Source organism: Notolepis coatsorum (genome assembly GCF_963971535.1).
Source record: "Notolepis coatsorum genome assembly, chromosome: 12".
NCBI classification, from domain to species: domain Eukaryota; kingdom Metazoa; phylum Chordata; class Actinopteri; order Aulopiformes; family Paralepididae; genus Notolepis; species Notolepis coatsorum.
The window spans coordinates 49,033,799-49,057,867 of record NC_140176.1 but is presented as its reverse complement, the minus strand read 5'-3'; the positions used below and the strand labels follow the sequence as shown (position 1 = coordinate 49,057,867).

The 24,069-nt window shown below is 45.1% G+C and overlaps 1 protein-coding gene across 3 annotated transcripts in view; it reads left to right on the top strand.

The window, feature by feature from the left end:
- Positions 1-24,069, top strand: part of map3k22 (mitogen-activated protein kinase kinase kinase 22) — an 84,054-nt gene that overhangs the window by 43,232 nt on the left and 16,753 nt on the right. For all 3 annotated transcript variants that reach the window (XR_014620364.1, XR_014620365.1, XM_084326511.1), the window contains exons 5-11: positions 2,048-2,085; positions 11,186-11,285; positions 12,652-12,768; positions 13,959-14,073; positions 17,633-17,766; positions 18,329-18,402; positions 22,953-23,014. Coding sequence is in view for 1 of the 3 variants with exons in the window: in XM_084326511.1 (XP_084182637.1) it covers positions 2,048-2,085; positions 11,186-11,285; positions 12,652-12,768; positions 13,959-14,073; positions 17,633-17,766; positions 18,329-18,402; positions 22,953-23,014 (640 nt within the window). In the remaining 2 variants the exon portion in view is untranslated. The remainder of the gene's footprint in view (positions 1-2,047; positions 2,086-11,185; positions 11,286-12,651; positions 12,769-13,958; positions 14,074-17,632; positions 17,767-18,328; positions 18,403-22,952; positions 23,015-24,069) is intronic.

Genomic DNA, 24,069 nt, shown 5'->3' with positions numbered 1-24,069 from the left:
AGGTTCAATTATACAGACATGTTCCGTCCGCACGTCACAAATGGCTGATGAAACACTTGCAGTGAGATGGTTACCATGGTGTTTGCACCACAAGTATACACTGGGTCAGCTCCAGGTTTCCTCCCAGTGAAGTGGACCAGTCCTTCTCTCCAGCTTGACATCTCTACACAGAGATCAGCTCCTCCAACACGTCTTCTCCACGCTGAATGAGTTATTTCCTGAAAAGCGATAAGCACTCCGGTTCAGCACTAGATTTAAAGAGGTTGTTCTGCATGATTGCATGCGGGAAAACACAATTTTACAGATCAGAGTCGAGGACAGCCTCGCATGCTATGCAGGTACACGCACACAATCCCAAAATAATTGGCGGTGTCCGGTTCAGCCTGGCAACAGCCATGATCAGTCTACTCATAACAACAGAATAGTGGTATGGCTGAGATGCGGTCTGTTAAGCACAGCATCTCTACACGGCTATAAAATGTTTGAAACTTGTACGTGATGAGGCGGCTGGGTGGCGCAGCGGACGTTGTGGACAGCGACTCCTACTGGTCGGTTGGGGGACGTCTGCACAGCAGAGACAGGAAATGGCGGGGGTAGTGTGAGCCTCCCACACGTTACACCTCACCAATGAGAGTCTGCGCTGGCAGGTGAAAAGATGTGACAGGCTGCCTCCTCGTGTATCGGAGGGGACACGTGATGCAATGCTTCTATCCTCCCTACAACCGGCCAGTGGGGGGCATATGCGAGCAATGTTCAAGACAGGGGAGGGGAGAATTGGCACAGCGAAATTGAGATGGGAGAAAAATAGAAAAAGAGGAGAAAAAGTGGATCAAAAAAAGAAACTTGTACGTGATGGCTTATCGGTCAAACCGGCCATGTGCGATGAGGGACTTCACCCTCCTTGATCGTCTCACGTCTCTCGTCTTCCAGTCTGCGGCGTCCTCGTGCCTTTTCATTTCCTCATGCCGGTGGAATGATAATTGGCCGCTCCATCTCGAAGCGACGGCGTTCATGATGAAACGTATGCAAGCAGCGGAGAGGAGGGAGGGGTCTCTGCTCCAAGCACGGCTGACCTGGGTGGCTCCAGGGATAAATGCCTACCTTTTTACCCACAGTCCTCAGATGTGATGTTAAAGTATACAGCGCGAACGTAGCGCCGTGAGCTCATGCAGGCATGCCGGATTCCTACCTCATCCTGCACTGTTTATAAATAGAAACCTTTTTCGCTATATTACACCAGCTTTGGAGCCACGCTGAAGGATCTCTTCCTGCATGATAAACACGACTAACAACAGCGGAGTGTAGTGGAGAGATTAAATGCAATCCATTTCAAATGTGCACAGTACATTACAATACAGTGCTGTCGTGTATCTATCATGGCAAATATTACGGCAAAAAAATTATTTCTGTATAAACAGTTTTATTCTTAAGATTAGAACAGAGCTAAATGTATCATGTCTTTAGAAAATAGGTATTTTCAACAAACACCACTTTAACATGCCACAGGGCATATTATTTTGCTATCGGTGGCGTCATGCCCATTCAAGTTGGGGGGGCACGTGCACAACATTTCAATTTTATTTCTATTATAATGAATCAAACATATTCTTCTAATTGTGTCATAGATCTAAATAACAGTATTTACTCTAATATAAAGTGGATTACTTTATAAAGAGATTACTGAGCCATAATCTTTTTCTTTTCAATATATACAGTATGTCAAATTGCAGAAAATGTTGTCATTATGTTGTTTTTTCCAGGGAAGGGCCCCCATGTCCTCCGCTCTAATTGTTGTCCACACATAATTTTGGCTTGTATGATGCCCCTGTTTGCTATTGCTGTTGCTGTGAGGAGTTCTATCCATGCTTTAACTGCCGATTTTATATGGGTAATACTAATACCGATCAATAATATGGGCTGAGTGTTATGTCTTGTCCACAGGCCCCGCTCTCAGCTGACACCTTCTCAGTTCAGCCCAGAACCGCGCGAAAGGGGTGAACTTTCCACCGTCCTAAATCCTCTCTGTTGTTCTTTTCCATCTCAACAGGATCTCAGAGTCAAGTTGGAGCATGAGAGAGAGAAGCGGTACGTGGAATTATCTTATTATCTCCCTACTCCTCTTTCCTCTGCTCCTTGCTTCGGATCTTTTATTAAATTTTTTTTCTTCTGTTTTGTCCCCCTCCCTTGTTATGTTTTGCCCTGCGTGGGATTTTGTGTCGGGCCGGGGGGGGGGGGGGGGGGACGGGGGGGCACAGAAACGCGCCAGACGGGCCATAAAGGAGAGGGAAAATCCCTGCTTTGCCGTTCGGCAGAGGCCCTTGGCGCTTTCAGACACAGACGGGCGGTCAGGGGAGGGGGGAAAAGACAGAGCGCCAAGCAGGGAAAAACCAATGAAGAGAGGGAAGCGAGAACGCGAAGTGTTTGAGCTCAATGTCAAGTCACCCAGGCACGCCCATATTAATGCTCCGAGTCCTCTCTCTCTCTCTCTCCATCTCTCTCTCTCCCCTCACGCCCCCTCATCACTACACAGACATTATTCCCTCTGGCCCGCTCCAACTCACAGACACAGAGTTATACCAGTATCTCCGTCTTGAGATGGGCTCACAACACGTTTTCCCACCGAGATACATTATGATTTGTTTACCATGTCCGAGCTCTTTGAAGCGGATCAGCCCCAGGATACTGTGAATAACTCTTGAACCAGAGCGATATGTTTGGCGGTTTGTGCAGCTACGCACGTGCCAACATTTTGGACCCGAGCACCAAGGCCGTAGAAATGGCAATTCCCTGTTTCCCGTCTGCTCCGCATTGTTATTTTGGCCGTTAGATCTATGACGGCGTGCCACGGCGTGCCACGGCGTGCCACAGCGTGCGGTTGTGGACATCAGAGTTGATGTGGCACAGGAGACTCGAGGTCTCTCTGTTGCACAGGTTTAGTCGCCAGTGAGGAGGTAAACAAGTCCTGGATGACTGGGACCAGAGTTCTAAAGGTTATTTATGTGAATTCACCTGCTCAGTCCAGACTGTTGTACTTACGACCGAATCCAAGCCAAAGTTGTGATTTATTAATAATAAGTCGTCTTGACGTCAAAATTCTAGATTTATGTGGAATTTTCTGTTTCTTTTATCCCTCGTATTATTTCATAAACTAAAATACATTTTGTTCACTGCTCAAAGTATGAATGCTGTAGGTATTAATTTTCCTTAATTTAATTTCATCATATTTTTTTCAAATCACTACAAAGTAATCAAAGTCGAAGGACATTTTGATTAATGACGCCCCTGGTCCCAGCGGTTGCTACATGTCCACGTTGTGATCATTGTTGTCAAGGAGATGTCATTGTTTCCTTCGTCAGTGTCTAGACCCGATTTTCTAAAGACATTTGATGAGACTCGGGAAGTTCTTTAGCGTTACCATGGCAAACGTATTATTTTTATTCTGAACATTCTAGTGGTCAGTTGTGAATACTCCGACTTCCTGACTCTCACACGCCGTCCAAACAACACACACGCAAAACAACGCTCGTTTCCATGACAGCAGTATCACTCCATCTAAGACGGGCGTTTTTAGGTGTCCTACTATACCGGAGGAAAGGACCGCTGTGCACAAGGAAAGGCCTGGTCTATCAGTCAAAGAGTTCTGCGTTCCGACTCTTTTAACGACTCTCAGTGGTGCCTGTGTTGAATCTGTGATGGAGTCTCTCGTGGTCTTCATCGAGCGTTTAAGCAAAGGGAGAGGTCCAAGTTCACACACACAGGCAGACGCATCCCTCAGAGTCCTTCGTTTCAAACGGTCCACGGAGGCTCACTTGAGAGGCCTGTAAACACACTCCCCCGTGAGAGAAGGCTGCCGGAAGAGCTTCAGAGGGAAATCTGAGCAGAATTCACTTAGAACTCTTCCACGAAACGTGGAAGTGCAGAGGAGATGTTGCTTCTGTGAGTAGACTGAAAGCAACAAGGGGAGGAGAGAGAGGAGAGGCGCACTGTGATGGCTCTCCAGTCGAAGACGGACGGATGGAGTCGCAATGGGCTTCCTCTCCATCTCACAGCTCTAATTGGCTAACTGCTGAGGAGGAGGCAGCTTTCATCATGTTCCTCTGTGTGTCTCTCTCTCTGTCTCTGTCTCTCTACTGGATCTCTCTCTGTCTCTGCCTCCCTCTACTGTATCTCTGTCTCTGTGTCTCTGTGTCTCTGTGTCTCTGTGTCTCTCTCTCTCTCTCTGTCTCTGTCTCTCTCTCTCTCTCTCTCTCTCTCTCTCTCTCTGTCTCTGTCTCTGTCTCTCTCTCTCTCTCTCTCTCTCTCTCTCTCTCTCTCCTGTATCTGTCTCTGCCTCTCCCTCTACTGTATCTCTCTCTCTCTCTCTCTCCCCCACTTCACATTGAAATGCTCTGTTGGAATTGAAAGAGAGGAGCCTGTTCTGTCTGCGAGGCACCAATCATGATATTCAAAAGCATTTCTCATTCCAATTTGAATCTCTCTCTCTCTCTCTCTCTCTCTCTCTCTCTCTCTCTCTCTCTCTCTCTCTCTCTCTCTCTCTCTCTCTCTCTCCCCCCCCCCACTTCACATTGAAATGCTCTGTTGAAATTGAGAGGAGCCTGTTCTGCGAGGCACCAATCATGATATTCAAAAGCATTTCTCATTCCATTTTGAATCTCTCTCCATCTCTCTCTCTCTCACCCTCCCTCTCTCTCTCTCACCCTCCCTCCCTCCCTCTCTCTCGCTCTCTGTTTTTTCATCTGGCTTTGATCGTTACGATGTCTAGACTCCATGCCATTAGCCAGGTGGTTAAGTGCAATCAATGCCGCCTGTCCGAACCCTGTCCACTATAACTTTGATTCAGGCCCCTATACTGGAAGCCAGCAGGATAATAATAATAATAATAATAATAATAATAATAATAATAATAATAATAATAATAATAATAATAATAATAATAATAATAATAATAATAATAATAATAATAATTATTATTATAATAATAATAATAATACACTTTATTTGTATAGCACCTTTCATACACGAATTGCAGCCCAAAGTGCTTCACAGCAGTGATGTAGACACAAAATAGACATAGGCATAGAATTAGCATAGAATTGGCATAATTATAGACGGGCACAATACCTCCATGAAAAATGTGAATAGATTTCATTACGATAATACGATTGTAATAGATTTCCATAATTAAAATGTATAGAAAAAAGATTGTAATAGATTTATGATAGATTTCTTCCATTCAAATCTATAAAAGACTATTAGCAGGTTTCTGACTAAATAAAAGCAAAAAGTGCAGACATAGAATGAGTATAAAAATAGACAGAATAAGATCAACTTGGTTTGTTACACATTTAATTTGCCGCGATGCGTCACTGCTATGGCATGTTAACATGCTAACACATGCCCTTAAGTCTAAAGCTATTATCATTTTGTGAAAGACCTTGTGAATCAATACTGGTCTTCTTTAAAAGTGTAACTTAATAATACAGTGGTTCTCAGACGTTTTCATGCTAAGGACCCCCAAATTAGATTAGATTAAATGTATTGCCATTGCACAAGTACAAATACAGAGTACAACGGAATGAAGTTGTCATCTAACCATGAGTGCTTACTGTAGCAGTAAACTGTATAATATATGAATATATGGAGTATATATATACGACATAGCTATGAAGTAAATATGCTAAGCTAATGTCCGTACAGTAAAAAGGAGTTTGTTGTTAGATATGATTTAGTTGAGAATTCCTAAACCCGTCTGTACATGTGGAGAGAGTGAATCCAAATAGTCATTGTTTCATTCTTTCATTGTGACCAACTTCTAGAGAGTGAAACTAAGCTATCCCCCCTTTAACGCGACACAAGTCCCTTAGTCAGGAGAAGTATCCCCTCTCTCAGCGCAGTATCCACAGTGGAATCTAATTGGACAGGTTCTCTTTTCATTGGCAGGCGTTGAAGGTTTAGGACAGGAAATAGAAGCCAGGTTCCCCCTCTTGCCCCTGGCGCTGTCTCAAGAGTCCCTTGCCAGAGAGTAAAGGAACAGAGCCAGACCTTTATCTGTGTGCGTGTGTGTAATCTGTGTGTCTGTGCGAGTGCACGTGGATGCATGCTCTCGCATTGCGAATTTGAGTGGTGCTGGTTACCGTGTGTTACCACAGAACTTGAACGGATAGACGGACACCTTTCCTAGTGTCATGGTAATTGGCTTCGGTACACCCCGAGGCTCTTTTCCATACAATTATTTGTTGTCATGGAAACATGCATTGTTCCCTGTATGGATGGATACTAGTCGCCCGGAGACTCCGAAAGTTGAAAGGTTCACCGCAACGGTCACGGTCAGTTTACTGGGTCTTATACACCAAACCAACACCGATTCCCAATGCTGACATTATCATCACACATTCAGGGCAGTCGGGACATTTTAAGGTGTACCAGAACCAAATCCACTTGAATGGGAAAGACCCTTCTCAAATCAATTCCAAGTTCTTAGGTTTTTAATTACAAACATGTATCCACAAATTATAGTGGATTTCACTGCATTATCAAACACTTTGTGGCAGCAAAACATTCGAAGGTGCACCATCCTAATTGATCCTTAAACATTGTAGATTTGAATTGGAAAAAGGCTACCCTTTCTAATCAAGTTCTATGCGTGTTTACCTCGCACTTTATGAGTGTGTGTGTGTGTGCTTGTGCAGAGGAAGGAAAGCCATCCTCTGAGTCCTGTACCCCCCCCCCCCCCCCCCGCTTATCCCTCTATCTGACCCATCATCGCTGGGCATAAACACACAGAGAGCATTTAGCTGTGCTGCTGCTCACCCTCTGATCTCCAGCAGACCCCCCCCCCACTGCCCCTTTCCCAGAATCCACTCTTCAAATGGGGACCAGTGAGGAGTCATTAAGATAGGGAGAGCCTCGGCCCCTGATGAGGAAGTGATGGGACAAAAACAAGGCCTTTTTATCAGGATACCGAGAGGAGATAGCAAGAGGCTGGAGATCCTTCAGAAGCTCAGAGTGAGAGAGCGGATGGTGGGGGGAGGGAGGGAGGGAGGGAGAGAGATAAATGGATAGATGGGGTAGATGGGCACGAGAGAGCAGGAGATTTAGTGGAGTTGAGCTTTTTCTCCTCTGTCCGTCTTTCTCTCTCTCCCTCCCTCCTCCCTTTGATGCTCACTCTCTGTATCTACGTGTCTCTCTTCCACTTCGTCTGTCTCTGTGTCGGTCTCCTTCGTTCTCTCTGTCTGTCCTATCCCCATTGGTTGTTGCCTTAGTACAGTAACAACTATTGTTCCTGGGGTCCACACAAAAGACACAAGGAAATATAACCATCACATGATTTTTTTTTTGTATCTACTTTTTCTCCCATTTTTAAATTTTTCTCCAATTCTACCCTCCCCTGTCTTGAACGCTGTTTGGCCATGCCTCCCACAAGCCGGCTGTAATGTGGACGAAGCCATACATAGCACGAGTCCCCTCCGGTACTCGAGGAAGCAGCCGTCGCATCTTTTCACCTGCACAGCGCGATCTCTCAGCGTCGGGGGTCTGCGCTTTGGAGGGACGCCGCCCCCGTCGCTTCCTGATTCTACTGCGCAGGCGCACCAACCGACCTGTAGGAGTCGCTGTCCACAACATCCGATCCCCACCCATCAGCTTCCCACCCCCTAATACTGCCAAATGTATTAGTATGAACGACCAGCCAAGCTGAAGCAATGCGGAGAGCTGGGCTCGAACCCAGCGTCTCCTGCATTGGTGGTGAGTGCCTTGCCCACGGCACCACCTAGCCGCACATTACAAATTATTTTTAAAATCTTTATAAAATTATAGGAAGTTCTCTCACCAGAATAACATTTTAACATATAGTTAAGCACCACATATATCCGCCATCACCTCAGAGAATATCACACCATACTGTGTATACAGTAGTCCAAACTGATTTCTTTCTGAATAATTGCTGTAATTGCTGTCTGTCTCCTTCATTCTGTCCATATATGTGAGTCTTTTATTCTCACTCTGTCTCTTTTAGTCTCTCTCTGTCTGTCTCTTTCAGTCTCTCTCTCCGCCTTTGTCTGTCTCTTCCAGTCTCTCTCTCTGTCTGTCTCTCTTTCAGTCTCTCTCCGTCTCTCTCTGTCTGTCTCTTTCAGTCTCTCTCTCTGTCTCTCTCTCTTTCAGTCTCTCTCTCTGTCTCTATCTATCTGTCTGTCTCTTTCAGTCTCTCTCTCCGTCTCTGTCCGTCTGTCTCTTTCAGTCTCTCTCTGTCTGTCTTTTTCAGTTTCTCTCTCTGTCTCTCTCTGTCTGTCTCTTTCAGTCACTCTCTCTGTCTCTATCTATCTGTCTGTCTCTTTCAGTCTGTCTGTCTGTCTGTCTCTCTCTGTCTGTCTGTCTCTCTCCATCTCTCTCTGTCTGTCTTTTTCAGTCTCTCTCCGTCTCTCTCTGTCTGTCTCTTCCAGTCTCTCTCTGTCTGTCTCTTTCAGTCTCTCTCTCTGTCTGTCTCTTTCAGTCTCTATCTCTCTCTGTCTGTCTCTTTCAGTCTCTCTCTCCATCTATCTCTGTCTCTTTCAGTCTCTCCGTCTGTCCCTTTTTTCTTTTTTTAAGAAAAGGGAAAAACACACTTCCTGCAGCTTTTAGTGCTGTTCCAGACTCTTCCCTCTTTCCTGTGAGGAAGTTCCATCTGCCCGTGTGTTAAGTTAGAGAGGCCAGCGGTGTTGAGTCATCTGCCCGTGTGTTGAGTTAGAGAGGCCAGCAGTGTTGAGTCATCTGCCCGTGTGTTGAGTTAGAGAGGCCAGCGGTGTTGAGTCATCTGCCCGTGTGTTGAGTTAGAGAGGCCAGCGGTGTTGAGTCATCTGCCCGTGTGTTGAGTTAGAGAGGCCAGCGGTGTTGAGTCATCTGCCTGTGTGTTAAGTTAGAGAGGCCAGCGGTGTTGAGTCATCTGCCTGTGTGTTGAGTTAGAGAGGCCAGCGGTGTTGAGTCATCTGCCTGTGTGTTGAGTTAGAGGCCAGTGGTGTTGAGTCACCTGCCTGTGTGTTAAGTTAGAGAGACCAGTGGTGTTGAGTCACCTGCCCGTGTGTTGAGTTAGAGAGTGGTATGGCGTATGCGTAGGGCTGGGCGATATAACGATAACGATAAATATCGCGATATATTTTAATAATCGATATCAAATATCGAAATAAAAAAAAATCTAAAAATCGTTTTTTTTTTTTTTTTTTTTTTTTTTAACCTGCAACAGGGCAGTTTTAAAACCAGAGACAGTGGACAGACTTGTCTTTCTTGCCTGCAACTTAAAGTAATGGCTTTGCTTGTCCAAATGACAATACTGACCAAATTCAGATTTCTTTTTCTCTTGTCCATTTATTTTGTTTGCTTTCTAATTTAAAATACATTTTGAAACCGTCTGTACACAGTAGGCTATGTGTGCTAGCAGAACTAGACTCCAGTCACGAGTCACAGTGCACATGTGCGGTGGTTTGTCCACCAAAAAAGCGCCAAAAGATCGAAAATAAACTAGCAGAGCCAGAACTGTTCAACTCCTCTGGAGCCACAGCCAGCAGAGAAGCCGGTTTACTTTAGCTTTTAAACCAGCTGCAGCCTGAGAACTGGAGTGTGAGGGGATGTAACACTAAAGATGGCGGCAATGACAAAGAATTGCTGCAAAATAAACATACATCTGTTGTAAAAAAAAAAAAAAAAAAAATGTTATACTTATAACAATTCGATAATTATCGATATCGAGAAATAAAATAAAATTATCATATCGTTATCGCGATATGATTTTTTTCCATATCGCCCAGCCCTAGCGTATGGACAGGGTAATAGAAAAAAGACATACATATAATTTCTGAATATAAAAATCTGAGAAAGACCAATACAGTGGTCTTTGTATTGGTCTTTCAGACAAAGATCTTGCTAGTCACACCAGGGTATGACAATATGACATTAACAGGGGCATTTGGCAAAAATCCCACAAAAAGCCCCCTTTTAGAATGTATGGCAATTCCCTAGCATGACGCACACACAGACACGCACGCATGCAGCGTATACATTAAACTAAGAGCCACACTGATAAGCTCTGACGCGGCCAGACATGAAGGCATGGCCTGCGCTCACACACGTACACACAGCCGCAGATAAGCACGCACTGACATACACATCGGAGGCCTCCGCTCCTTCCTGTTCCTCGTGTTGATTAACGCCGCTTTGCGTTCCCTGCGACTGGACTCTCTCCTCGCCTTGCTCCGCCCAGATGACCCGTCCCTCGTCGCCCCATGTCGCCGTAGAGACGCCCTTCACAAAGGATTCGCAGAAGAGCTCCTCCTCCTACGCGGAACGTCCTCGGGCGCGCTCACATTTCAAATCGCATTTCGGAAAACAGTTTAAATCACAGAACGCACAGCGCTTCGTAGCGTGTCGTGGGCATTTCCATTCGTACACCTGAGATAGTCGTGGGAATAGTCGTTGTCTCATGCGTCGACACATGAGACTCATAAATGTGGAATGTTCATAAATAATAATAATAAATAATAAACTGGACTTTTTGAAGAAGTCTTTATTCATCATTCAGTGAGACACGCATGCGAATTGGCTCGCCGATGAAATTGAGTCTCTGCGCTTGACCAATCCCGTCGTCCTTGCCCCCCCAAGGGCAGCCGGGAGCAGATGGGGGCCGCGCCCCGGGGACCAATCCAAGTGCTCCTGTCCGTCTTCGTCAGGGAACGCGACAGCATTAGCGATCTGTTGTGCATGATTTTCCATTGGGTTTATCTTATCGGGAGGGGAAACCCTTGCGAGCACAAGGAGAACATGCAAACTCCACACAGAAAGGCCCGGGAGATACCCCCCCCCTGGGTACCTGGCGACGCGGAAACCTGGTCCCCAACAGGGAATCGCACCCTGGACCTTCTAGCTGTGAGGCGACGACAGTGTTAATCTACACCACCGTAGATCGAACCACTGCTTATTTCCATAACAAAAGAGAGGGAGGGTACAGGTCCACAGGGGAGAGAGAGAGAGAGAGAGAGATCCATTGCTCTCTTGGATCATGAGACCAGGTCCGCAGAGTCAGTTCCCTGAAATCGCCGAACCTCAGTCAGCAGTTCATCACCAGACGCTAATAGTCATGAATGAGGCACCTAGGCGTTAGTTCCGTTGTTCTCAGCGACCTCCTGACCCCCTGTCCGTGTCCTTCTCGCTCCCCCGACAGAATCCTCCCCTTCCAGAGGCCGCTGAAGATCAAGGAGCTGCTGCTGAAGGTGACGGAGGCCTTCGGGCAGCAGATGGACATGTTCTACACGGACAAGGAGGTAGAGGAACAGCTCGTGGACCTGTGATCGTCTCATAGAGTTCAGAGCCCACTTATTCCATTAATTCCGTTTGGTCTTAGTCAACCAAGATTTAGCTTGTGAATTTGTTGATTTACATGCTTTTTTTCCCATGCTGAATGAGTTGTTTCCAGAGAAATGACGACAGAGATGATGTTTCTGGTAACTAAGCGGTAGATTTAAAGAGGTCCCTCTGAATTATTGCATGTCGTTTTGTCAATCAAACCAACTACTGCATTACTCAACTGAACGTCCTATATGTATGGTAGTATGGGTTCAACATTTAAAAAGCAGCTTGGGGGGCGGTACAGGTAGGGGCAGAGTAATGGTAGAAATATAGGCAATACAATTATTGTACAGTAGGGCTGCAACGATTAGTCGACATAATCGACAACGTCGATCATAAAAACTCGTCGACGCAGACTTTTTGCGTCGTTTAGTATTTTTTCCGTAATTTTTTTCTTTTTTTTTATAATTTTTTTTCAGCTCTGGTCCAGCTGAAGACTTAGCTTAACATAACAGACCGACAGTAAGTTTGGGGGAACTAATGGGATAACTGGGGTTGCAACAAAAGTGCAACTAGGTCTAAAAACACAATGAAATTAAATAATAATAATAAATAATATATCCTTCTTAGCAGACTTCTTAGCTTAACATCCCAGGGAACTAATGGGATAACTGGGGATGTTGTTTGCTCCTGACAAGAGTCTCAAAGTCTGGGGTGATGGTAGACAAAGCAACTCTTGAGGTCATGCTCAATGTCCAATCTGTTCCTCTGCTTTGTCTTCAGCTGGACCAGAGCTGAGAAGCCACTTACACAAAGATAGGTAGTGCAAACAAAAAAATATTATAAAAGAATTAAATAAAAAAAATTTAATAAAAATTATATACTTTCTTTTAGATTAGTCGACTAATCGAAAAAATAATCGACAGATTAGTCGACTACCAAAATAATCGTTAGTTGCAGCCCTATTGTACAGTAGAACAAGTTAAAATAAGCAGTGTAAAAAATATAATTTGGTTTATTATAAAATTATGCAAATAATGTACAGAGCCAAAGCAAAGTTACTCCCTATGCAATGTTTTTCTTTCAATATAGGAGCAAATGTGATTTGAGTGACATTTGTAAGTTTACTGTTCAGAAAGCTAAGAAAGGGATACATTTGCGTAAATTTGAATCGGAAATCGTTTTTGGATCGCAGTATGTAGCTCTGTGTGTTTGAGCTCTTATCGTGTGATGTTGCTTGAATGTATCTCGGTATTTAGCTCCGTGTGTGTTTGAGCTCTTATCGTGTGATGTTGTTTGAATGCCGTGATCATGTATGTTGTTCCCCTGTGGTCCCGCCAGCTGCTGCTGCCTCTGAAGACCCAGGATGACCTGGACCGAGCCGTTCAGGTGGTGGGCTACAGCACGGGAGTCAACAACCTGCTCAGAGTGCTGCTCAAGACCCCCAAGAGCAACCATGTGAGTCACACGGACACGACCGCTGCACAGCCTGTAGCAAACAAGCCACCTGAATGATAGAACGCCAATAGAACCCCCAGAACTCTGGGCGGAAAGGAGTCCCGACCTGAGTGTGACATAAGAGCAAAATGGCCGCCGTGTGACTATGGTCCGATCCAACAGTGCTTTTACGCTCCTTCCTCAGTCAACACAAGGTTATTATATTGCGAAGGTGATGCAGAAGTAAAAAAAATTTAAAAAGGCTATTGTGCCGACTGGGACCGGCATTGTTGTCAAGGGAACGTCATCGACGTCCAGATTGATAGCTTTGTCTGACATATCGCCTATATGCGAAGGAGGCGTGACATTTTCCAAACGGTGAATTGAGAACGGCATTCATTCAGCATTCCTGCAGATGATCTATACGTGCCTCCAGGACAACAATGTTAATTCATAGTCGTAAGGAGATTATGCCGTCACACCGGGATTGTTTTAAGAGGCGTGAGCGTGTGACAACATGATCAGCGTAACTGATTGGGAACAACTGAAAAGCCTGGTAGTCTCTGATTTAAACGCTCGTCAACAAGCGGCGCTTGAAGTGAGCGGCTTGAGGTCACTGTTTTAGACGCGTGCTTTGAAACCCCCTCCACCGCAACAGGGCTATAGGGAGTGTAGTCTGACGTCACTTTAGTTTCCCGCGCGGTCCACCCGTATAGGGATTCATCATTGGGAAAATGTATTATTGGCTATTGTAATAATTCTGCCTCATGAACATTGGCAATCTTTCCATTTTTGCACAAAATGTGTTCCCTTCTATCACTAACATTATTGTTTAAGCTTTTTTGGTTGAAATAAAATTATACGTAATTATTTTACGATTCATTGCGAATTGTTTCATGTTGAGCTATAGATTGTGGATGAATACACACAGAAAGGTACACCATGCCAATGTTCATGCTTTATTTGTTTTAAACGAGACGATTTAGAAATGTGTCCATTGGAAATACATTGCAATTTCAAGAGGTGGACCACGCTGGAAACCGCAATGACTTAACCACTACACCTCCCTATTGATGTCTAGTGAAACCAGGGTCTTGGAGGAGACTCAACTTCCCCTGGACAATGATGTAATGCTGCTCTCGTTCCCCCCCCCCCCCACCCTGTCCTCTGACCCACTACTGTCTATGTCACTTCCTGTTTTGCCTGGGCAGTATCTACAGGTGAACAGCAGGGACAAACAGAGCGAGATGAGGTCGTCCCGGTCGCTGGGAGATCTGAAGGGCTCCCTGCTCAAAGGCTCGGAGAGGGTGCGCAAACATTCCACAGGTGAGTTAGAGTGTCTGTGCGAGTGCAGACACACACAAAGACACGCACACACACACACACACACACACACACACACACACGCACACACTGGATAATAACGCATGATGAAAATAACAGTAGCAGGTGAAAAGGCTACAGACACTTCATGGTTATAAATAGCAGCGTCTCCTCCGTACTAAGCAGCTACCAATAACAGCAGGTACTGAACAATATCTTGCAGACTGCTTGGCCCCTTCTCTTAGAGAGACCAGCCATCTGGAGGCCCCGCACAACCAGCTTGTGTGTACACACACACACACACACACACACACACACACACACACACACACACACACAGACGCACACAGACACACACACACAGACAGACACACACACACACACACACACACCCACCAACACTCCTCACCCTGCCCTGCTCTACTCTGCCCCCACACACTAATCAAAATGACACTATAAAAAGCAATTATAGTCCTCTACTACAATACGTCTGCCCACATCCGCCTCAACAGGGTGGCGAAATAAGAGAGGGAGGGAGAGAGAGAGGGATAGAGAGATAGAGAGAGAGGGAGGGAGGGAGGGAGGAGTGAGTTTCAGTTGAATGCTGCCGATACCAAGGCCTTTGGCACAGGTAGGAAATCACCTGCTAGGTGTTCAAGGGCAGCTTTGTGGTCGTTAGATTACAGAACACGGCGATAGGAATGTTAATCTGCGTCAGGATCCTGTGGGCTTTATTTCACTGAGCACATGAGGATGCAAATTGGATTAACTTCTGAGATGGAAATGACAGCTCTGACAGATGCAGAGACATTGGTTGCGACGGGGGGGGGGGGGGAAGAGGGCAGCTATCCACTAACCTAGAGACACACACTTGAATTAGTCTGAGCTTTTTTCAATTGCCCAAATTGTTAAATTAAATCATAACAGCAACCGGTACACAGAGGGGTGTGTGTGTGTGTGTGTGTGTGTGTGTGTGTGTGTGTGTGTGTGTGGGTGTGTGGGTGTGGGTGGGGTGGGTGGGTGGGTGGGTGGGTGGGTGGGATTTAGTCATTTACTGTAGCTGACGCTTTTATCCAAGCGACTTGTAAATTGTGCAGGAGGGGAACACCTCTGGCAGCTAAAGGTCAGTGGCATTATTCTTCAAATAGTGTTACACTCTGAGTGCATAGTAGTATAGACATATTAGCATGATAGGTAGTAGTATATGTATAGTAGCTTAGTAATAAGGTACATAATAGTAAAAGACGGTAGAAAGTTATTATTATAAAAAAAAAAAATAAGAGGAAAAGGATGCAAACTCATTACACACAAGAACAAGCATGTGTCCATCTGTGTGTACGTATGAGCTTGCGCGTGTTGTGTGTGAGTGCGTCTTGAATTCAGGTTATATAGTGGGCACAGATGAGACCTGTCCATTGCCAAGCCGCGCTGCGGGCTGGATGAAGCGTCACACTCCATTTCTGTTCTTCCCTCTCTGCGTGTTTTCTAACGAAGCGTGAAGGTCTATTGTGCTGCGAGAAATATCAGAATGCCGCCGCCGTGGCCAAATGTGTTCATTCCCTTTTGCTCTTTTGCGTAATCGGTATCTGTACCAGTCTTTCTCCTACTCATTATCTTTTCTAACCAATTATAAATCAATATAGATATATATAGATTTTTTTTGTTTACTTCAATGGTTACAAACATTACAAACTTAAACAAACCTGTTACAGCCACAAACACAGTGAACACGTCTTCATTCCAATTTCCCCTTATTTTGGTGATAGGGCTACTCATTCATTTACATTTGGATCACTGATATATATATATATTAATTTTTTTTAGATTTTAAGACTTGTAAAAATTGGTTAAGATGAAGAATTATCCTTCACCAACCTCGGCACTCTGACATGTACTGTACACAAGTCGAGTACCCGCTCTCTATGAATGCGAGAGATAGAGAGGATGAGAGGTGACGGGAGAGCAGTCACAGTGGATGGTTGGGTGGAGATGTGATGTGGGCCTAAGGCGTAGCAGTGATGTGAGGGGTGGAGGAGTATAGAAGTGCAGGAGGAAGAGGAGAGCGAGAGAGCGAAGGAATGACGGAACGATGGATCCGACTGGACGTTCTCAGCTTTTTTAGGCACACACCCATTTTAAGAAGCATTTGCGGGCAAAAAGCAAACGCAATTCCTGATCAGGCAGAATATATTCACATCTGTTAGCCACACTAGTGATCTAAAGATTCATCTTGTCCTTTTTAATGCAGTCGCTCACAGTAGCTCAAGGAATAATAATAATAATATAGTAAACTTTATTTGTATACCACCTTTCATACAGGAATTTGAGCTCAAAGTGCTTCACGGCAGTAAAAAAAAAAGACAGGCATAACGTTTTCACAAAATTGGCAGATCAAGAGCAATGCATAAAGTGCAGACATAAAATAAGCATAAATAGATAGCAGCAAAATAGACATTCAAGGTAAGCCATAGAACATTAAATCACATCGTTTTTCATATTAGGATCTAACATCTTATAGGCCTCTTTGTTACGGTTTGATTATCACTGATGCACATTCTTTATCTTCAGCTTTTGTGATTTATGATCACAGGGACTCAAACCCACGATGGTCTAGTAATTATTACCCAAAGATTATTATTGCATAACAAAAAATGTATATGTACCGTTTTGACACCAAGACTTCATGGGCTCGAGCACAGCCCATATGGAAAAGGTGTATCAAAGTTTTACAATAATTTTATATAGTCTGAATCTTAGGAATAATCTAATTCAGGAATAATCGAATTTAGGTAACACATAGATAATCTGAAGGCCGAAACTATGTTACGCATCAAACCTTCTGAAGGCGGAAACTATATGTTTCTTATTGTCCTTTTCCGTAGGGAGTGTGTTTACAAACAGGGAACCCATCCATAGGCTTCCTCTCTATCGTCCTGCAGCATCTCTCAGGCCAAAGACATCCAGACCTCCTCCCTACAATAGTTTTTAGTGTGTCAAGGGCGAGTGGTCTCTCTCTGTCTCTCCCCCCATCTCTCCCCCTCTCTCCTCCCCTCTCTCTCTCTCTCCCCCCTCTCTCTCTCCCTCCCTCCCTCTCTTTGCAGCTGCAGTCAGGGGAGTGTGTTCTCTGTAATTGAGGTTAGAGGGGGCAACCGTACGGTTAAGTAAATCATGTCTGCTGGAACCGGCACCGGTTGAACTTGTTCCCATGAATAACACCGTGTCTCCACGTATTCTCTCCCCCCACTGCTCTTTCTTTCTTTCTTTCTTTCTTTCTTTCTTTCTTTCTTTTCTTTCTTTCTTTCTTTCTTTCTTTCTTTCTTTCTTTCTTTCTTTCCTTCATCCACCCTTCATCTTCATTTCATTCTACCCTCTCTCTCTCTCTCTCTCTCTCTCTCTCTCTCTCTCTCTCTCTCTCTCTCTCTCTCTCTATCCTGTGGACCCTCTCTCTCTCTCCTGTGGGCCTTTTCTCTCTCTCTCTCTCTTTCTCTCTCTCTCTCTCTTGCGAACCTGTACCCTCTCTCTCCCCCCCTTCCCCCTGTGGACCTGTACTCTCTCTCTCCAGGTTCTCTCCATACGGGCCGTACGTCGCCCCCTCCAGGCAGTGTGCCAGAGGAGCAGCAGCAGATTGCGCGGCAGGGGTCTTACACCAGCATCCACAGCGAGGGAGAGTTCATCCCAGAGGCCCTGGACCAGAATGTAAGACACGCCACAGCACCTTGACCGGTGTATTCAAAGATGCACTAAGAGTTTTGATGATTGCTTGATTGATTGATTGATTGAGATAAGAGAAACACTACAGTACATTGACCGGTGTATTCAAAGATGCACTAAGAGTTTTGATGATTGCTTGATTGATTGATTGAGATAAGAGAAACACTACAGTACATTGACCGGTGTATTCAAAGATGCACTACCTAAGATTTTTGATGATTTGATTTATTGATTGATTATTGATTGCATCAATAGCATCCAGAAAACAAACAAAGTCAATGCAACAACAGCCAGGGAATGTGCCGGGTTAGGCTTCTAAATTGACCCCCCCCCCCCCCCCCCCATGGTCTGGTTGCTAAATAGAAAAAAAACGCATCATAATGTACATCACATATAATTACAATATGCTTTTTATACATCCTTACATATATGTACACCCTCTGTTAACACCCTCGCGATCGAGATGTCGAGACTGAAATGAATTCTCTCTCCAACATGTTAGTGCACTCTGTAACCTCTCACCCCTCTGTGTGATTACATCCTTCAGATGCTGGAGCCCTTTGGCAGTGCCGATAACTCACTGTCCAGCAGCTGTCAATCAATAGACCAGGCACTGGACAGGTGAGCCCTCCCTTTTTAGTCTGTGATTTATAGCGCTCATAGTTTTGGTGTGGAATCGTGATACTGATGTATGAGGGAGCGTGCGTGCGTGTGTGTGTGCGTGCATGCATGTGTGTGCGTGTGTGGACATTAGAACTCATTGGTGTGTTTGTTTGTGTGTGTGTGTTCATGTGCGATTGTGCAATGTTACTTGGCTGCACACATCACGTAGCAAGGTATTATTTATATACTCTCATAAAACGGTGAAATTCATATGGGCAAGACATTTATCATGTTATGGCGTTAGTGGTTATATGCCTGTGCAGACACACATGCACACACATAGACAGACACACACACACACCCACCCACATGTTCGGTGAAGTTTCTAAACGGTGTTAAAGGCCAGCGTAGCTCCCTGACCCTTCCTGCCTCTCGCCTCCTCAGAGGAAATGGAATCGGGTTGCTTCGCTGTTACCACGGCAACAGAACCCTTATCTGGGCGTCCGGATTCTAGCCTTATCACTCACACACTCCTCCGAGGGAGTGAGAAAGTTTAAGAGAGTGAGAGAGGACAGAGACAAAGACTGAGGGAGCGAGAGGGGAGAGAGAGAGAAAGAGAGACTGAGAGGGAAAGAGAGAGAGAAAGAGAGAAATGTAAGGCGCCATGCGATGAGAAACGATAGAGTGAGAGCGAGGAAGTAGGAGAGTTAGAGAGTGAAACAGACCGGAGTGTGAGTGGGAGGAAAAGAATGAGAGAGGGCAAAATAAATGGAGAGGGAGAGAAAAATAAATAGAGAGAGAGAGCAAAAGAAATAGAGAGGGAGAGCAAAATAGAGAGAGAGAGTGAGCAAAAGAAAGAGAGAGCAAAAGAAATAGAAGGAGAGAGAGAGCAAAAGAAATGGAGAGAGAGAGAGAGTGAGCTAAATAAATACAGAGAGAGAGCAAAATAAATGGAGAGAGAACAATGACAGGAAATGAGTGCTGGAACTTTTCCCTGCAAGCGGGCATGTGTGCCCCCTGTCCTGGGTCTCGTGCCCCGCGCCACCCCACGGTCAGCAGAGACGTCACTCTCCAGGGGGGTCGCGGGGGCAGGCCCGGCAGACGACCGGGGGAGGGGTTGGGGTTGGGGGGGGTTCTAACACACACACACACACACACGTTTACACATTTAGATGATGGAGTGTCTGGTTCATGGTAGAGGTGAGCCACTTGGAGTGACACACACACAGACGTCCACATTGTAAGGAGGATTTGTTTGGTGTGCTTCCAGCCCCCAGAGGAAACGTTAAGACCACATGTCAACGTAATGTTTATTAGCCTAGCTTAGCGGTATTCACTGGAAGTAGGTTCCTCCATGTAGCCTAGTTCCCAACAGTCACGAAATACACTCCAAATACAACTCCAAAACGTTCCTGTAAACATGTTGTGACCTGTGTATGTAACTATGTGGGGGGGGGAAACGTTTTCTAAGCAGATACATACTCTGACATTTTTTTTGCCGAACCACTGCTGCCTGGGCGCAGTGATTTCATGCATCACCTCAAAAGTCCATCAAAGTTACGCCCTATTTATCAAGTCTCACAATATTAGCTATCGTTAGACAGATGGAATACAGCCTTCCATCTAAAAACACAACACAACACTTACTGTACCACAGCCATGGTTGGCAGTGTTTCACATAGCTGTCAACCCTACCGTTTTTCCCGGGATTCTCCTGTTTTTTCAACCTTCTTCACGCCCTGTTCACGGTTCACGGAATTGGCACGTATTTTTTGAAATGTTTACAAAATGGCTGCAATTCCCCTACGTGACGACAGGTGGCAGCAGTGTAAAGTATGCCGAGCTGATTTCAATGTCTCACACGGTGGAAAACACGACGTCAGCGAATATTATGTGTTTAGAATATGTTGCGACGGTCGGATTGTTATTAAAAACGGAGGGATACTAGCTATGATGTGTAGGAGTTGGCGAATATGAATTGATTGCTTTAAAAACGAAGAGAAATGTCATATTTACGCTGTTTAAAACGGGATGGCGGACGGAAATCTTCGGTTTTGGCTTAACGTGTGACGTTAGATTCAATTTACGTTCGGGGAAGTGGTTTACGTAAGGATTAATGACATGAACTAAGGTTGGGTGAGCGGTGTGAATGTAACTGTGAAAGCAGATTTAAAAAAAATCTAGCTGGTTTGGCATATAATGAGGAAGGTTGCCGATAAGAATGAACGTTTTTTACTTCCTGTTTTGGATGACTGGGGAGTTTGGTTGAATATCGACGTCTCTCATTGGTCTGTGTGGTATGACTGAACAATGTGACCTCCCATTGGCTTAGATGAATGAATGACGTCAGCAGAATAGTGACGTGCTGCACTGGTTTGCGTGAAAGCAAGTCAGATAAAGTTTGGATGAATGTTTTGTGACTGTTGATATGAATGAAGAAATATGTTTATCTCTCGTGGTATGTGAAGAATGATTGTTTACAGTTAAGATGTGATGTGAGAGTGTCTGGCTGTGGAAGAGTGCAATAGATGTATAAATGAGGGAATTCCGTTTTCACCACAAGGTGGGAGCAAATCAATTACAATGGCTTGTTTTTAGCAGAGAAGGACTTCTTCCCCCATTTTCAATTCATCATAACATTTACAGTAAAATCAAATACATTTACAGATTACAACCTTTATTTAATGGTTAATATTTTGATAAAAGGTAATTTACTGTATTTTTATAGCATTTACACTTAAAGTAGGAACACAAAAGTAATCTGTAAAATAATACAGTGCATTTCCTGTGAAAAAACATTTACAGTTTACCCTTAAACGAATGGCTGGGTACATACAGGTTTTGACCAGCAGATGGCAAGCGACAAGGCAGCTCCATTGGGAGGGGGCGGGGCCGAGTGGGAGGGGGCGGGGCTGGGGAAGGGGCGGGGCTAAAATGTACACGTTTTGTCTCCTGCCTATGTTGACAGCTATGGTGTTTCACTTTCTCCTCTCTGTGCGATGCTGATGGATGGGATGGCCGTATCCTTCAGAAAAAGTCTTGTGGTTCGGGTTCTAAGTAAAAAAAATATTTCACAATAATCATCTTGTGCAAAATGCTCTGAGCAAACACGCTGGTTCTTGATTATTTCTGTTGGTATGTTGGGATCTATGTTCAGAGCAAGTAGCCATAGCTTCATCCGGTCCGGATCTTTAGTTGGAATTCTATGAAACAAAAAATGTAATCCTGGCTTCGATTGTCTATTATCACAACTCTTTACAACACACGAGACATGATTGTAAAGTTGTGATTTATCTAGATACTATTAGCTAGTCTATCTGATTAAATGAAAGCGCGTCCTGACGCTAGCTACTAGTCAGTAGTCACATTGGTTTTATTAACAGAAGTTACAATGGGGCTTTTGAGGTGATGCATGAAATCACTGCGCCCAGGCAGCAGTGGTTCAGCAAAAAAATATTCTGAGCATGTATCTGCTTAGAAAACGAAAATGTCTAATTACATTTTTGTATTTCTCCACGTGGTAAATACACAGGTCACAACATGTTTACAGGTTTTGTAGTTGTATTTGGAGTGTATTTCGTGACCGTTGGGAACTAGGCTACATGGAGGAACCTACTTCCAGTGAATGATGCTAAGCTAGGCTAACGGTGCTGGTGTTCCCAATGCCTAATGCATGCACAGAGAAGAAAAGCCTATGTATCTGCTTGTCAAACTCCAGGGTAGATGGCAAATAAGCGACTTTCCCAAAAAGTTCATAGCCTACATTTCTTTGGTGTCGGTGGCCTCAATGGTAATCCAACCCCTGGAGCCTGGCAGTGTTTGTCCAATGCTCTACCCCTTCAACTAAACCACCTAATTACCACCTAATTCCACTCCATTGTCTCTTTTTTTTTGATCCACTTTTTCTCCCACTTTTCTATATTTTCTCCCATCCCAATTTCGTATCATCCAATTCAACCCTCCCCTGTCACGAACGCTGTTTCTTGCCTCCCACAAGCCGGCTGCAATGTGGACTAAGTCATACATAGCACAAGTCCCCTCCGGTACTTGAGGTAACAGCAGTCGCATCTTTTCACCTGCGCAGCTCGATCTCTCAGTGGCGAGGAGTAACGCGTGGGAGGCTCACGCTGCCCCCGACACTTCCTGATTCTACTGCGCAGGCGCACCAACCGACCTGTAGGAGTCGCTGTCCACAACACCCGATCCCCACCCTTCAGTTTCCCTCCCCGTAATACGGCCAATGTGTATTACTGTGGACGACCAGCTAAACTGAAAGCAAATGTGGAGCGCTGGGCTCGAACAGGCGAGCCCAGCGTCTCCAGATTTCGTGGCGAGCGCCTTGCCCACTAGGCCACGTAGCCGCCCTCCACTCCATTGTCTCTTAAGAATGAAAGGGCATCTCGTTTGCATGTAGACGTCTTAAAGTGTTTGTGTTGTCTCATGCTATACGAAGGCTTTAGTGAAATCCAGAGCCGAGGGCTCCAGCCAGACCTGGATTGAAGACGAGGGAATTACAGACTGAAATATGTTGTCATCTTTTTCTTTCCCCGGTTCCCTTGTCATTTCAGCCCTCCGTTCTCGCAGAACAACCGCGACAACAATTACCTGAACCTCAACTATGAATACAAAGGTAAGAGAGAGAGGAGAGCTGCAGCATTCATTCTTTCATCGCCTCTTCCTTGATCCTCCGGTAGTGGAACTGGGTTTATTAAATAACATTGAAATCCCTTTGTGCATAAGAATCAACAGTGACCGTACGCGTCTGTATGAATACCAATTGGTCTTCAGTTTTCTCATGTCTTTCGTGTATGACAATTTACCATGAGTACATCTGAGTAGCGGTCAGTCTAGTTAATAAATAAATGATTGGAACACAAATGTGCTTTTGGTTAGTTTACGGTTGTCGCACTAAAAGCTAATACTATCAGGATGGTATATGGTACATTACAGTATGTATGTATTGCAGAGTGAGAAAACACATTATTATTTAGAGGTAAAGGAGGCATAGAATGTATCCTCCGTACTCTAACGAGGATGGAGGTGACAGTAGTCTGTATCGTAGGGAAGTTACATTCTAAAGACCAGTCTCAGTAGGTGGTTGTAGAGGTAAATATTTTGCTTTATTCCTCGCGGAGCGGTGTATGTTTTTGCAGCATGGGAGTCGAGTCCATGGTTGGGAGGGAGCGTTAGAATCTATGAGTTACCGTGAGTTACATAGTAAAAGTGGAGAGAACATTAAAATCACCAACACGTTCCTGCGCCTCCCTCTGGGGGTTCTACTTTTTGGTTGGTTTCTCGCGGAGCTGCGTATCTTGTGGACTGGGGAGTCATGTTTATCTGCAGAGCTTCATTATCACAATTAATCATTTCAACGGGCTTCACGGGGGCCCACTGTATACCAGAGGGGGGGGACGACAACCCTGTAGCCTCAGCGAAGATAAGATAAGACTCCCCCCGGAAAGAAATGTAAGGAATCTCAGAAGGGCAGTTTAAATAAGGACCTCCTCTTTCCCCTGAAACAGGGAGGGAGGACGTTGCCGTGAAATGACATCAGCCCTCCTCCGAACTCCGTCCACCACGTACCCCTTTGTCCTCTCCCCCCATCCGTCTCCCTTGTCCCTCCTCTGTCCTCCCGACGCCCTCTCGTCCCTCCTCTGTCCTCCCGACGCCCTCTCGTCCCTCCTC